This window comes from Pongo abelii, chromosome 5, assembly GCF_028885655.2.
Source record: "Pongo abelii isolate AG06213 chromosome 5, NHGRI_mPonAbe1-v2.0_pri, whole genome shotgun sequence".
NCBI classification, from domain to species: domain Eukaryota; kingdom Metazoa; phylum Chordata; class Mammalia; order Primates; family Hominidae; genus Pongo; species Pongo abelii.
In genome coordinates, this window is record NC_071990.2 from 27,709,875 (window position 1) to 27,725,720 (window position 15,846).

General features: G+C 41.2%; 2 protein-coding genes across 2 annotated transcripts in view; one reads left to right on the plus strand and one right to left on the minus strand.

Moving 5' to 3' along the window:
- The first annotated feature begins 7,606 nt into the window (after positions 1-7,606).
- On the plus strand, positions 7,607-8,410 carry LOC100935714 (histone H4). Its single transcript, XM_024248092.3, has one exon. The coding sequence runs from the start codon at positions 8,047-8,049 to the stop codon at positions 8,356-8,358; it is 312 nt and encodes a 103-aa protein (XP_024103860.1). The 5' UTR covers positions 7,607-8,046; the 3' UTR covers positions 8,359-8,410.
- Positions 8,411-12,427: 4,017 nt separating this feature from the next.
- LOC100462574 (histone H3.1) overlaps positions 12,428-15,846 on the minus strand; it is a 41,458-nt gene continuing 38,039 nt past the window's right edge. Inside the window, exon 2 of the mRNA XM_002816568.6 lies at positions 12,428-12,807. Within this exon, the coding sequence (XP_002816614.5) occupies positions 12,480-12,807 (328 nt within the window). The 3' untranslated portion in view covers positions 12,428-12,479. The remainder of the gene's footprint in view (positions 12,808-15,846) is intronic.

Here is a 15,846-nt window from a genome sequence, read left to right on the forward strand (position 1 = left end):
GTTATTGGTAAAGTCATAAATAAATGTGTGGAGGGTTAGTCCAGGCGCGGTGGCTCACGCCTGTAATCCCAGCACTTTGGGAGTCAGAGGCGGGCGGATCACTTGAGATCAGGAGTTTGAGACCACCCTGGCCAACGTGGTGAAACCCCGTCTGTACTAAAAATACAAAAAATTAAATGGGTGCAGTGGCACATGCCTGTAACGCCAGCTTCTTGGGAGGCCGAGGCAGGAGAATCGCTTGAACCCGGGAGGCAGAGGTTGCAGTGAGCCGAGTCGTGATCGCAACACTGCACTAACCTGGGCAACAGAGCAAGACTCTGTCTCAAAAAAAATCAGGTAAATCAAAGAAAATGAACTGGAAAAAATAATTGCTTTTAATATCATCGTGAATACCTAGTGAGTGTTTTGTAGATGTGTTATAGTTAAATTGCCAGAAATATTCTAGTTATGTTTAAATCAATTTTTAAAATCGTGAGAAAACTCAGATACCTGAAAGGATTCAAAAGGCATCTGCACTGAGATTGCTTTTCCAGAGCCTTTGAATCCTCACATTTCTTTAAAGAAACCCAACCCGGAAAATATTTTCTAACACGTGTGTGATTTATGCTAGGAATTTCCAATTTAGGATTCCATTCAATAAATTATCATAATGTTAGCAAAGACATATACATGTTAATAGATTAAGTAAGAATAATACATTCAAAGCGTGAAGCATATTTAAATAATTCCCAAATTTAACTTTAACTTTTGGTTGTCTATTGAAACTGTAGAATCCAAAGGAAAACTTCCCCTTTGTCCTCTGAAGGTTTGGTGAAAAATCAACTCACAAAAGGCAGAATAATAGGAGAAAAGGCATACAAATTTATTAATGTGCATGGGGGAGAATCAGTGATTACTGCCTCCTCCTCCCCCCCACGCCCCATTCAATAGAATACAGATGATTACATAGCCTTCTTCTTAGGGAAAAGGGAGTTGGGGAAATGTGGACGATTTTAGAGGGGTATTAAGTGATTTTTAGGGGAATTCAATAGGCTTGAATAACATACAACAGCCTAGGACAAAGTCTGTTTGGCCCACAGACCAGAAAATGGTTTGTGACAAAGGTTTGTCTCTGTGTTGACAGACTTCAGTCTTCTTGCGATATGAGTTTTCAGTTAATGAAGACTCAGAGAAGGGACCAGAGGTAATTGTTGTCTTCTTTGGCAGGTCTATACTTTAGAGAGATAAGGGAATTTCAGAGAACAACTTCATTCTGTGCTTTCAGATAGAGAAATGAAAGACAGGAATAGGGGGAAGGTCCGAAAGACCTTGAGTATTCTTCAGTTCAGTATGTCAAAGCTCCATATTTTGGGGAATCGGTTTCTGAGCCCGAACAATACAATCTCATTAGATGAAGCATCTATTCTTGATACATGAGTATCACGTTAGAAACAAAGCTCAAAAGATTTTTTTTAAAAAATTAGGCTGAGTGCAGTGGCTCATGCCTGTAATCCCAGAAATTTGGGAGGCCAAGGCAGGCAGATTACTTGAGGTCAGAAGTTTGAGACTAGCCTGGCTAACATGGTGAAACCTCATCTCTACAAAAATACAAAAATTACCAGGGTGTGGTGGCGTGCGCCTGTAATCCCAGCTTCTTGGGAGGCTGAGGCAGGAGAATTGCTTGAACCCAGGAGGCAGAGGTTGCAGTGAGCTGAGATCACACCACCACACTCCAGCCTGGTGACAGAGCAAGACTACATCTAAAAGAAAAAAAAATTAGGAAAATACTATCCAGAAATCTTGGCAGAATTGTTTATGATTATTATTTTTGAGACAAGGTCTCACTCTGTTGCCCAGGCTGGAGTGCAGTGGCACAATCACGGCTCACTGCACCTTGGCTTCCCCAAGCTCAAACAATCCTCCCACCTCAGCCTCCTGGCTTACTGGGACTACAGGCACAGGCCACCACGCCGGGCTAATTTTTGTATCTTTTTTGGTGGGGACAGTGTTTCACCATGTTGCCCAGGCTGTTCTCAAACTTCTGTGCTCAAGTGATTCTCCTGCCTTGGCCTTCCAAAATGTTGGGATTACAGGTGTGAGCCACTGTGCCCTGCCCCTATTTTTAATTTTTAATAGAACAAAACAGAATTTTGGAGTTGACACAATCTTTATATGTATGTACAGTCATTTTAGAAGAGATAAAATTCACATTTTGCTCACAGAATACTTAGCAAAACAATATTTAAAAGTTCTTTCTTGAATTGTTTTACCCATACACTGATTGATTTTACTTTCCCCATACACTTGGAGAACTCTAACCTACTGTTATAGCATGAAACTGTGTAAGCCACTATTGGAGGTGTTGATGACTATATCTTGTTTTTACAAGTCATGTGGAGTGCAGACTGGGTTTCATTCTTTTTTTTCCCCCGTAGTGCCTAGGTCAATGGTGACCCTAGAAAATAAGGTGGATATAATGTGTCAATGTAATATAACATACATCTTTATGAGGGAAATAAAAAAATGGATATAAAAATGAAAAAATAAGCTTTAATTAATTAATTAATTATTTTTTGAGACAAAGTCTTGCTCTGTTGCCCAGGCTGGAGTGCAGTGGTATGATCTTGGCTCACTGCAACCTCCGCCTCCTGGGTTCAAGCAATTCTCTTGCATCAGCTTCCCAAGTAGCTGAGATTACAGATGCCTGCCACCACACCTGGCTAATTTTTTCGTATTTTTAGTAGAGACAGGGTTTCACCATGTTGACCAGGCTGGTTTCGAACTCCTGACCTCAAGTGATCTGCCTGCCTTGACTTCCCAAACTGCTAGGATTACAGGCGTGAGCCACTGCACCTGGCCAAGAAGCTTAAATTTAAATGAGACAGAAATAGCACAGAGGCCTTTGGGCTTTTGGAAAAAAAGTAGAGGCCGTTCAGTGCAATGGGTACATTCAAGCTATGACTTGGAGGTTCATTATCATGGTTGAGTGGATTCTACCTAGGAGTGCTGTTTGTTAGCAACTTCACACTTAAATCCAAATGTCACAGCTGATTATTATTAAGCAAGGGTTAAATTCTTTGAAAAGAAAAAAAAAATCTAGTTTTCTGTCTTTAGGCTTGTGAGTACTGTGAAGTGTCTCAAAAAGACTAATTCCTACAAGAGATGTTTATGGGCTTGGATTTATTGTGAGACAACAAAAGAGTAACACTCGAATAAGTTTTGTCTCACATTTTGAATAAAGGCAGGCACACTAGGCAAGGGGTAAGGGCAGATACTTAGGGTCTCCTTTTAGGGGAAGGGTTCTCTCTCTTTTTTTTTTTTTTGAGACGGAATCTTGCTCTGTCAACCAGGCTGGAGTGCAGTGGCACGATCTCTCGGCTCATTGCAAGCTCCGCCTCCCGAGTTCACGCCATTCTCCTGCCTCAGCCTCCCGAGAGGTGTAGCTGGGACTACAGGGGCCCGCCACCATGCCCGGCTAATTTTTTGTATTTTTAGTAGAGACGGGGTTTCACCGTGTTAGTCAGGATGGTCTCAATCTCCTGACCTCGTGATCCGCCCGCCTCGGCCTCCCAAAGTACTGGGATTACAGTCGTGAGCCACCGCGCCCGGCCAGGATTCTCTTTTTGGGTAGAGATTAGCTTTTTCTGAGTGAAGGGTGGCATGATACACCACCCCAAAATATGCCACATTGACACAAGAAATATTTGAGTTGAGGGCAACTAAGAAGAAGTAGATAGAAGAAAACTCTCTGCCCTCTCCCTATTTGCCTAAAAGCAGGACATAAATGTACAGAGGTGTCTCTCCTCCCCTCTCTACCAGAAAGGACAAAAATTAATTACTAGAGACGACATCAGACTCTCATCAGCCTGGAGAGGGCACCAGAGCAATCTGCATAACAACTTTACTAAGCAGCCTTTATCTACCATTAGTTTCCTATATATTTGCCTTCCCACAATTTGTTACTCCTAGAAACTCAAAATACTTTTCCTTTGTCTTCTAATTTCTCTAAAAAATTATTGATCTTATTAAAGATGCTGTATATAAACTGGAGTTTTAAGTCACATTTTTTAGTTACTCATTTCTGGGTACTCCCACATGTGACATGTGCTGTACACATGTTAATAAACTTGTTTGTTTTTCTCTTCTTAATCTTTTGTCACAAGGGCTCTAGCTGAGAACTCAGAAGTGTAGAGGGAAAATATTTTTTTCCTCCCCTACATGAGGCTTCCAGGAAAACCAGGTTTTCCTGACAAAATTAATGACAAACTTTGGCAAACTTTCTACTCTCTTAGGTATCTTCTTGGTTTTCCAATGTTTTTCTTTATCTTAAATCTGTTTACTATGTATGTCTTGATTTTAACTGTATGTATAAACATATTCTCTTTATTGATATTGTGATGATGTTTGAAGTGGGAAATGAAGAACAGGCCTCAAAAAGAGTCCTCAGCTGGCCTCGGTGGCTCACGCCTGTAATCCCAGCACTTTGGGAAGCAGAGGCAGGTGGATCACGAGGTCAGGAGTTTGAGACCAGCCTGACCAACATGGTGAAACACCATCTCTACTAGAAATCCAAAAAATTAGCCAGGCCTGGTGGCACGGCTACTTAGGAGGCTGAGGCAGGAAAATTGCTTACACCAGGGAGGTGGAGGTTGCAGTGAGCTGAGATTGAGCCACTGCGCACCAGCCTGGATGACAGAGCAAGACTCTGTCTCAAAAAAAAAAAAAAAAAAAAGTCTTCATTTGATTATATTTGATTTTTATTTTAGCTATTAATATATTCTAATAGCTGTTTAGAAGTTATATCAAAACAAAACTCTAAGCATTTATTCAAATACATTAGAAATTTAAATGACATAAAAATTGTTAAGTACTTTATTTGGACTAGTGCAAATAGCATAAATGTGAATTAAAATCTATACAAAAAGTTAAGTAATTGAATATCAATAAAATATTAATAAATAAATAGTAAATATAAATTTTATATATATGACTAGTGAGATCAACTAAGCTAGTCCATTATTTCCTAAAGTATCCTGTGGAGTAACTCTTATTGCCTTTACTCTCATTAAAAATATGAGGAAATTAAGACAAAAACAGCAAAAGTGTCTGCAACGAAGCCACAATTTAAGTCCAGGTTTGTTTGATTGCAGAGGCTGAGCCCCTCACTATTCTCCAAAGTACATACATGGAAACACTGAAAAACAAAGAAATTACTTTTTAAATTGTGTCCATATTACACTTTCTTTAGAGTTAAAAGAATTTCACAGTGTATCCATGCATGTAAAAAATATTAAATATATGAAAAGATGACTATTGCAATAGATAGATATCATAAAGTTAATAGGATAATCTTTGGACTGTGATTTATAGATATTTTTTCAGTTTGCCTAATCTGAATTTCCTAAATTTTCAACTACGTACATGAATTGCTTTCTAGTTATTTGGACACCAACTGATGTACTTCAATTCAATTCAGGCACTGATTATTTGGAGTTAGCCGGACCTCACCAGTTAAAGGGCACATTTCCCAACAAGACTGTCCCAACTTCAGATGCCAGCTGCAAGTGGGGTTCCCAGGCCACTTGCTCTTCTGAGCAACTGACTTCAAATCCAGGGATTCCCACTACCCCTTCATGTTCAATAATTTGCTAGAATGACTCATAGAATATAGAAAGTGCTATCCTTATGATTATAGTTTTATCATAAAGAATACAAATCAGGACCAGCCAGATGAAGAGACACATAGGGCAAGGCTTGGAAGGGTCCTGAAAGCAAAGTTTCTGTGCCATCTCTATGTGGAACCAGGAGTCACCTCCCTAGGATATCTATGTGTTCACAAACCAATAAACTCCCTGATCTTGGTATCCAGAGCTTTTATGAGGGTTTTATTATGTAGGCAGGATTGATTGAATCTTTGACCATATGATTGAACTTGTTGGGGCCCAGGGAAATCTTCCCCTTTGTACTCTGAAGCTTCACTGAAAATCACTGTCAAGAGGCAGATTAATAGAAGAAAAGGCATACACATTTATTTAACACGTACACAAGAGGCTTCAGAATGAAGACCTAAAAATACAGGGGAAATTGTCCATTTTTATGCTTAGGTTCAACAAAGTATGGACAGCTATGTAGAAATACGACTGGACATAAGGAGTATGATCTAATGCTAAGAGACTGAGTGGGGAAACCCAGCCAGGCCTGTCTAGACTCTTCTTGGGTGCTCTGTGTAGTATTTCTTTTGTATATGGGGCAGGGCCCTCTCTGGAACGGGGGTCTTACGACTTACAGTCAAACAAGGTAAGTCAAATAATTTCTTTGTGGCCAGTTTTTACAGGAAAAAATAAAGTTTTTAGGTTTCTTATTTTTTTTTCTTTTTTTTTTTGAGATGGAGTCTCACTCAGTTGTCCAGCCTGGAGTGCCGTGGTGTGATTTCGGCTCACTGTAACAGCTGCTTCCCAGATTCAAGAGATTCTCCTGCCCCAGCCTCCTGAGTAGCTGATATTACAGGCATGTGACACCACACCTAGTTAATTTTTGTATTTTTAGTAAAGACGGGGTTTCACCATGTTGGCTAGGTTGGTCTCGAAGTCCTGACCTTAAGTGACCTGCCTGCCTCAGCCTCCCTAAGTGCTGGGATTACAGGCATGAGCCACCGCACCCGGCCTAAACAAGCTTATATTAAAGATGACTATTACTTATAAACAAATCAATAAATCTTGCTGGGTAACTAGTTCATTAACTCCAGACTCAATCAACAAAACTAAAAGTAAATTCTGAATGTAACATAGAATTTAAAAACCATAATACTCAATGCTGGTAAACATACACAGCAGTTACTGCTGGCAAAAGTGAATGGAATAAAACTTTTGAGGACAATGTAGTAACAGTCATCCAAATACCTTAAAATCTACATCCTTTGTGACAAAGCACTTCAATTCTACATTTTCCTCAGGAAGTAAATTTTGGACAGTTCTCCTTTAAATTAGGAAAAGAAAATTAGAAAGCACATTATTGCTAAATACTAGAAATACTGTGAAAGTGGACCTAGAAAATTCTTATGATGGAATATTAAGCAGACATAAATTACTGCTTTTAAAATTTTTCCTAATGTGAATTTTCTAAACTTTAACCGTGAACATAGATTCCCTTTGGCAAACCAGCTTGATTAAATTATAGGCAGAATAGAATTTTGGTAATAGTTCCGAGTATGTATAATGTTAAAGGTGGTACTTAATCAGCAGGGAAAAGATGGATTATTTAAAAAATCTGGTTGATTAATAAATTCCTAGGGAATTGTTTAACACTGTAGTAGGGAGAATTCAGGAGAAGAAATAATAAGTAGACTTTAAAATCACTTTTTGTAAACTCTTTAAATAAGGGAAATTGATTAAAACAGCGCGAAGTTGTAAAATGCCATATACTGCATACATTTTGTTCGAAAAAATGTGCATTTATCTGCTCACCAAATTATCTTTTTAGCTAGCAGTAGAGCTCTTTGTGTGATGGGAAAATGGGATAACAGGCTGTTGTTACTGTACTGGTTTTTGTTTGTTTGTTTTTAATATATTTTTAAAAAGAGTGTCTCCTAAAGCGTAAGCGCTATCATGCTGGACTAATGTTTTAACTTAATTTAATTGTTTTCTTGGTAGAGATGGGGTCTCGCTATTTTGCTCATGCAGATCTCAAAACTCCTGACGCCCAGGTACACTCCCACCTCGGCCTCCTAAAATGGTGGGATCACAGACGTGAGCCACCGAGCCTGGTCACTTTTTTGTATTCCCCACAGTATTGATGTATATCTTCTGCGTTCAAAAGCAATTTTTTAAAGCCTTATAACGTGGTAACAAAATACTTTGCACATTACAAAATTCAGAACACGAAAACAAGAAGCTCGCTTTTTTTTTTTCCCCTATTTCGGTTTGGCCCTTTAGATTTCCCCTCCCCCACCGGGGCGGGACTTCCCGCCGACTTCTTTCAGGTTCTCAGTTCGGTCCGCCAACTGTCGTATAAAGGCGCTGCCTCCGGCCAGAGTCCTCACAAAGAGTTGTGAGACTCGTCTTGTTCGTCATGTCTGGCCGCGGCAAAGGCGGGAAGGGTCTTGGGAAAGGCGGCGCTAAGCGCCACCGTAAGGTGCTGCGCGACAATATCCAGGGCATCACCAAGCCGGCCATCCGGCGCCTTGCTCGCCGCGGCGGCGTGAAGCGCATCTCCGGCCTCATCTACGAGGAGACCCGCGGGGTGCTGAAGGTGTTCCTGGAGAACGTGATCCGGGACGCCGTGACCTATACAGAGCACGCCAAGCGCAAGACGGTCACCGCCATGGATGTGGTCTACGCGCTCAAGCGCCAGGGCCGCACCCTCTACGGTTTCGGCGGTTGAGCGTCCTTTTCTATCAATAAAAGGCCCTTTTCAGGGCCACCCTATTTTCTCAGCTGAGGAGTGGTAACACTGGTTTTGGTAGGTCCGGAATTTTGTTTGCTTCTCAGTCAGTTCTAGGGCGACAGTTTTCTGAACACAGCGGCACACGTATGGCCATTCACCTGCAGTCACTGTTGGCAGGACTAATTACGAGGTGTAATGTGGTCTAAACTTAACCAAAATTCGTAAGCTTGTTTAAGTAATGGGGAAAATACTCGTACACCGAATGTGCAGTACCGGAAACATTCTTGTAATTCCCGTAGTGAACTTGACAGTGGTAATCGGAAATCGTTTTTGAAAAGCCCCCAAATCCACAAGTATTTGGGGGTTTTTTTTGTTTTGTCTTTGTCTGCGAGTTGGAGTACAGTGGTGGATCTCTGCTCACTGCAACCTCCGCCTCCTGGGTTCAAGCGATTCTCCTGCCTCAGCCTGCCGAGTAGCTGGGATTACAGGTTTGCGCCAGTACACCCAGCTAATTTTTGTATTGTTAGTAGAGATGGGGTTTCACCATGTTGGCCAGGATGGTCTCGATCTCCTGACCTCGCGATCCACCCGCCTTGGCCTCTCAAAGTGCGGCCTCTTAAAGGATTTTAAGAGAATTTACTTTCCTCCACCCTCATTAAGGTATGACAAATTACAACATGTACAATCTGATCTTACATATGTTCATTGTGGAATGATTTATTACATCGAGCTTAACATCCACCTCACTTTCTGTGGTGAGGACATTTAAGGCCTATCAGCAATTTTCCAGTATAAAGTACATTAACTATTGTCACCATGCTTTAAAATAGATCTCCAGTATTTATACCTCCCGAGTCCCATTATACCTCCCCATCCTTGTTCTCTGGCAATGACCATTTTACTCTGAGTTCAACATTTTTAGATTCCTCATGTAAGTGAGATCATGCAGTTTTTGTTTTTCTGTGCCTAGTTTGTTTTACTTTGCATAATGGTCTCCAGTTTCATCTATGTTATAAGAAATGACAAGATTCATTTTAAGGCTGAGTAGTATTCCATTGTATATATGCCCCATTTTCTTTATCCATTCATCTGGCATTGGACACTTAATTTGAGTTTAAATTCATAAATGGAATCTAGTGAGTAAAGCTATTTTTTGTTTTTTGTTTTCTTTTTGGTGAGGCTCAGTCACTCATTGTTATGATGACGAAAATGATGGATGTGTGTCATTGGTGATATCAAAAGATCTGGAAGGACAATAATAGTCGCACTGATTCAGTTGAAGCAAAAGTACAAAACTCTGTAGTCCAAGTAATTACCACAAAGGAATTGTAATCATACTTTTTTTATTTGAATTTTTGTTAAGGGAAAAAAATTGTATTTTACATGAAAAACAGTTTTAAATCCTCAAAAGTTGTCAGATCTGGAATTGCTAAGTGGGCCTAAATAAAATTTTTTGGATATAAATGATGTTTCTCTTTAAGATGTAAAAAATATATATATTTTAACTATGTATGTCTATATATGTGTGCACATATATAGTGCACAAAAATATATATTTTTTATATACATATATATATATATAGTTGTTTTTTTTTTTTTTTGAGACAGAGTCTCGCTCTGTCACCCAGGCTGGAGAGCAGTGGCAGGATCTCGGCTCACTGCAACCTCTGCCTCCTGGGTTTTCGTGCCTCAGCCTCCCAAGTAGCTGAGATTATATACGCAGGCCAGCAGGCCCAGCTAATTTTTGAGTATTTTTAGTAGAGAAAGGGTCTCACCATGTTGTCCAGGCTGGTCTCGAGGTCCTGGCCTTAAGCAATCTGACTGCCTCATCCTCCCAAAGTGCTAGGATTATGGGCGTGAGTCATCGCACCGGGCCAAAAACACATTTTTAAAGTTAAGACGTAAATGTTGTTTTATAATTTTACACCACCAAAGTGATGTCACATGGTGAAAAATTTAAGCACAATCATAAAAAGCAGGTTATTTGCAATCAAATCTATAACAATAATATTCTAGTTGTGGGATCTTGGGTTGAGATGCATATGCTCTCTAAGCCTCTACTTATTCTTGTAAAAACTTATGTGATGATGATAAAAATAGTTCCCAGCTCTAAGGGTTGTTGTAAGGATTAAATGAGTAGGGCCGGGTGGCTCACGCCTGTAATCTCAGTTTTTGGGGAGGCAGAAGTGGGAGGACAGCTTGAGCCCAGGAGTTGGAGACCTGAAAAAAAAGACAAAGAACACCTGTAAATGAATTGGTAAATAAAAAACACTTAGAACACTGACAACAGTAAATGCAGTGTGAAACACTTGGCATTATTCATTTATGCCAGGCTCATAACCTGTAATTGCATCTGACCATCATCCCTGGGTAAGAGCAATTTTTTTTTTTTTTTTTTTTTTTTTGGTGACACTCTGTCACCCAGGCTGGAAGGCAGAGGCGTGATCTCGGCTTACTGGAACCTCTGTGTCCCAGGTTTATGCGATTCTCAGCCTCAGCCTCTCGAGTAATGAGGATTACAGGTGTGTGCCACCACGCCCGGCTAATTTTTCGTATTCCTAGTAGAGACGGGGTTTCACCATATAGGTCAGAATGGTCTCCAACTCCTGGCCTAAAGCTGTCTGCCAGCCTTGGCCTCCCAAAGTGCTGGGATTACAGGCATGAGCTATTGCACCGGGCCCAGAGAGCAACCTTTTCTAACAGCCACATTTTAGTACTCTAGATTCAGCCAGGAGTTGTGTAATTAAATCTTTGTCTATTATGAAACCATAGGAAATACCTGTGTCAAGTGCATTTTTTTCACACAATTTTTGCAAATGGAGACATCTTCATTATTCCTATAGTATCATATCTTTTTAAAGTTTGTATTCACACTTTGGGTGGTAAATGAAGGGCAAGATCCTTCCCTATCCTTGTGAGGATGACTACAGCATCACTGGATAGGCTTGCTATGATTTTTATCTTTCCCTGTGTTCTCACTACCGTTTTAATAATCTCAGTTCTTTTTCACATGGTAGCACAGAATTTAACTAGCAGAAAGAGATCCGGCCATGTAGACCAGAGAATTGTGTAAGTGACAGCATGTAAGAATCAGGAAGGAAAATTTTTTGTTTAAATACCAACAGGTTCTTTCCTTAAAGCAATTATTTTTTAAATCTAACCCACAAGGTGATAGTATCCTTAAACCAATTAAATCAGAATCTCGGGTTGGATAACCTCAAATATGACTTATTAGCACTTTCCATTAATCACTGGTCCTTCAGGCCTTTAAGTTTACTTACTAGGAATCTCACTTTTAATACCATCTTATCAACTTCAATTGTAAATAAGAGAACACTCAAAGGCTGAGGAATTCTCAGCGGTAAAGCTCTGCCCACGTTAAGTAACAAAGGATAAATTAGCCTTTGTTGTGATCATTCTTTGTTGTACTGATAAGCTACATATTTCTACTCAAGGATTCAAATTCTCACCTTTCTCAAGAATTGGGCCAAAACCGATAAACTTATTTACGGTCCACGGATTAAAGGTTGTTGCATAAGAAGTTCTTGCTATGTTCAGCAGTTGGATTCACAGCGCCAGAAACCTATAACTGCTTGACTTTCCTCCCCAACTACACTGCGAAAATTGCCCCTTAAATGTAACTAACTCTAAAACCTCAACAAGAGTATCGTGGCCAGCCGTGGTGGCTCACTCCTGTAATGCCAACATTAGGTATAGGCGAGGGGATTGAGACCAGGATATCGAAACTAGCCTGGGAAACACACGGCGACCCGGTCTTTCCAAACAATTAGCCTTGCGTGGTGGTGCGCGCGAAGTTCCAGCTAATCGGGAGGCTACAGTGAGCCATGATGACACCGCACTACAGTCTGCGCGACAGCCCATGTCAGTAAGCCCTGGAACATCTGAAACAAGCTGTGTTAGATATTTTATTTACTAAAGAGCGATTAGTGACTGATACCTACTTACAGCGACTAGAAACGCATACTCCGATAGCAGCACAAACTCAAGCAGGCGCAAACAAATGATAAAAGAGAACCTGGGCAAACAAGCATCACGGCTCCTCAGCTGAGGAAGTAGGGTGGCCCTGAAAAGGGCCTTTTATTGATAGAAAAGGACGCTCAACCGCCGAAACCGTAGAGGGTGCGGCCCTGGCGCTTGAGCGCGTAGACCACATCCATGGCGGTGACCGTCTTGCGCTTGGCGTGCTCTGTATAGGTCACGGCGTCCCGGATCACGTTCTCCAGGAACACCTTCAGCACCCCGCGGGTCTCCTCGTAGATGAGGCCGGAGATGCGCTTCACGCCGCCGCGGCGAGCAAGGCGCCGGATGGCCGGCTTGGTGATGCCCTGGATATTGTCGCGCAGCACCTTACGGTGGCGCTTAGCGCCGCCTTTCCCAAGACCCTTCCCGCCTTTGCCGCGGCCAGACATGACGAGCAAGACGAGTCTCACAACTCTTTGTGAGGACTCTGGCCGGAGGCAGCGCCTTTATACGACAGTTGGCGGACCGAACTGAGAACCTGAAAGAAGTCGGCGGGAAGTCCCGCCCCGGTGGGGGAGGGGAAATCTAAAGGGCCAAACCGAAATAGGGAAAAAAAAAAAAGCGAGCTTCTTGTTTTCGTGTTCTGAATTTTGTAATGTGCAAAGTATTTTGTTACCACGTTATAAGGCTTTAAAAAATTGCTTTTGAACGCAGAAGATATACATCAATATTGTGGGAAATAAAGAAAGTACAAGAAATTAAGAAACTACAATCTGTTATCCCATCACACAGGCTAGTTAATAACGTATTTTGCAGAGCAGTTGCACATATTTTTCCAAGAAAATTATACAGTGTTGTATATGGAGTTTTGTAACCTCCTTATATTGATTATAGTTTAATCGATTTCTATTAAAGAGGTAAAAGTGATTTTTTAGTGTCTGTTTCTTAGGAATTATCAATAGTTTTAATCAGTTCCCCTCAATTTTTTAATCGACTGTATTTTAAAAATAATGTTTTCCACATTCAACGTAAATTTACTTTTTCTCTATACTTGGGACCAATATTGAAATTTATGATTTTTTTATTACACCAAAACTTAAATTTTTATTACATTAATATTTAAAATTGTATTAGAGGTCTCATGATTTAGTACTGCGGGTCTCCTCATTATTTCCTTTACAAATTTCCTAATCTGTTTCACCAAGGTTTCTGGACAACTTTAGAGACCTTTTGTGAAGTTTGAATAAAATCTCTTCGAGACTTTGATAATTGCGTTAGCCTCAGGACTTAATTGGAATGTAATTAAAATCCTTAAAACAAGTTCTTATAACTAGAAAATTGGTGTTTGTAGATTTTGTGTGTGGGTTTTTTTTTTTTTTTTTTTTTTTTGGATGGAGTCTCGCTCTGTCGTCAGGCTGGAGTGCAGTGGTGCAATCTTGGCTCACTGCAACCTCCGCCTCCCGGGTTCAAGGGATTCTCACGTCTCAACCTCCGGATTAGCGCGGACTACAGGCATGCGCCACCACGCCCAGCTAATTTTTTGTATTTTTAGTAGAGACCAGGTTTCACCATGTTGGACAGGATGCTCTTCATCTCTTGACATCGTGATCCGCTCGCCTCAGCCTCGCAACGTGCTGGGATTACAAGCGTGAGCTGCTTCGCTTGGACGCTTGTAGGATTTTAAAAAGACACTTTTATATGACCCAACTAAAGATTTGTTATCAACCATTATGGAGCAACTTTGATTCCGTATATTTGATTTTCTTTCTTATTAATAAATACAGGGTTATACTCTGAATTTTGTGTGTGTGTGTGGAGACGGAGTCTCGCCCTTTCACTCAGGCTGGAGTGCAATGGCCCGATCTTGGCTCACTGCAACCTCCACCTCCCGGGTTCAAGCTATTCTCTCTCCCACCTCAGCCTCCCCCGAGTAGCTGGGATTACAGGCACTTACCACCATGCCCAGCTAATTTTTTTGTATCTTTAGTAGAGACGGGGTTTCACCATGTTGGCCAGGCTAGTCTCCAACTCCTGACCTCGTGATCCACATGCCTCGGCCTCCCAAAGTGCTGGGATTACAGGCTTGAGCCACTGCGCCCGGCCACTCTGAAATTATTTTAACATCAATGCAAATTATAAAACTCCTATAACTATTCTAATATAATCTCTTAGTATTCAATTCTTTCTTTAGAAAGTAGTTAAGAGCTGAAACTCTGGAATTAGAAAACTTTGGTTTTAGATTAAATGTTTACCTCTCAGACTCGAGCTGACTTGTTACGATCAGACACGAGGTGACTTGTTTATTGTTTTTAAATCTTTGCTCATCTACAAAGTTAGAATAGGATAGTGACGGTACTGTTGGGGTGCAGAATGATTCCCCAAAATGTGGTTCTTGGGGATGCTGAGAGCTTTTGAACATTGAAAGGCCTCAGAAATAAGCTTCAGAATCAAAGCCCCTCTAACCTCGTCTTCTCTTTCCCATACATGCGAAGGGACTCTGACATTTCCTAATCGGACCAAGAAAATTTCTTACCAAAACTAACAGAATTGCCTTCTATCCCCTCCCTGTTATTTCATTATTGCAGAAAAGAAGACTGAATATGGATTTTTCAAGATAATGTCTGCCTCTCGGTCTTATTTAAATTACCAAGACATACTAGGTGCTGTGGCTCCTCCCTGCAATCCCAGCACTGTGGGAGGTCGAGGCAGGTGGATCCCTTGAGCTCAAGAGTTCGAGACCAGCCTGGCCAACATGGCGAATCCCCGTTTCTACAAAATATACAAAAAATTAGCCAGGTGGTGTCGCATGCCTGTAATCCCAGCTACTTGGGAGGCTGAGGCAGGAGAATCACTTGAACCTGGGAGGCGGACGTTGCAGTGAGCCGAGATTGCACCATTGCACTCCAACCTGGGCGCCAAGGTGAAACTCTGTCTCAAAAAAAAAAAAATTAGCCAGGTGTAGTGGTGCATGCCTGTGGTCGCAGCTACTAGGGAGCCTGAGGTAGGAGGATCACTTGAATCCCAGAGGTGGAGGTTGCAGTGAGTGGAGACTGTGCCACTGCACTCCAGCCTGGGTGACAGCCTGGGTGATGGAGTAAGACCCCATCTCAAAATAAATAAATAAATTATGAAGACAATTATTTACAAGCTAATTTCTTTCTGTGGTCCATTTATTCTCCATAACAATCCTTTATTGCCACTCAAAGGAATTGTCTACCTTTCCCATCTCCTCCTTCCCCTATGAAAAAAGTTACATAAGCTTCTGTACCCCTTACCCCTTTAGGGACTGGGGTAATCACTTTGTAATTCTCCCTCATGCACATTATTAAATTTCTATGCCATTTCTCCCATTATTCTGCCTTTTGTCAGTTGATTATCTGTGAAACTTCCCTTAGCCCCCACAGTATTTACCTCTTTGAGGTACTGTAAGAATTAATGGAGGCCAGTCTCAGTGGCCTGCCTGTAGTCCCAGCTACTCTGGAGGCTGAGGTGGGGGGATTGCAA

Excerpts from the sequence above, each read along its gene's own strand:
- LOC100935714 (XM_024248092.3), top strand. The coding sequence starts at position 8,047 with ATGTCTGGCCGCGGCAAAGGCGGGAAGGGTCTTGGGAAAGGCGGCGCT.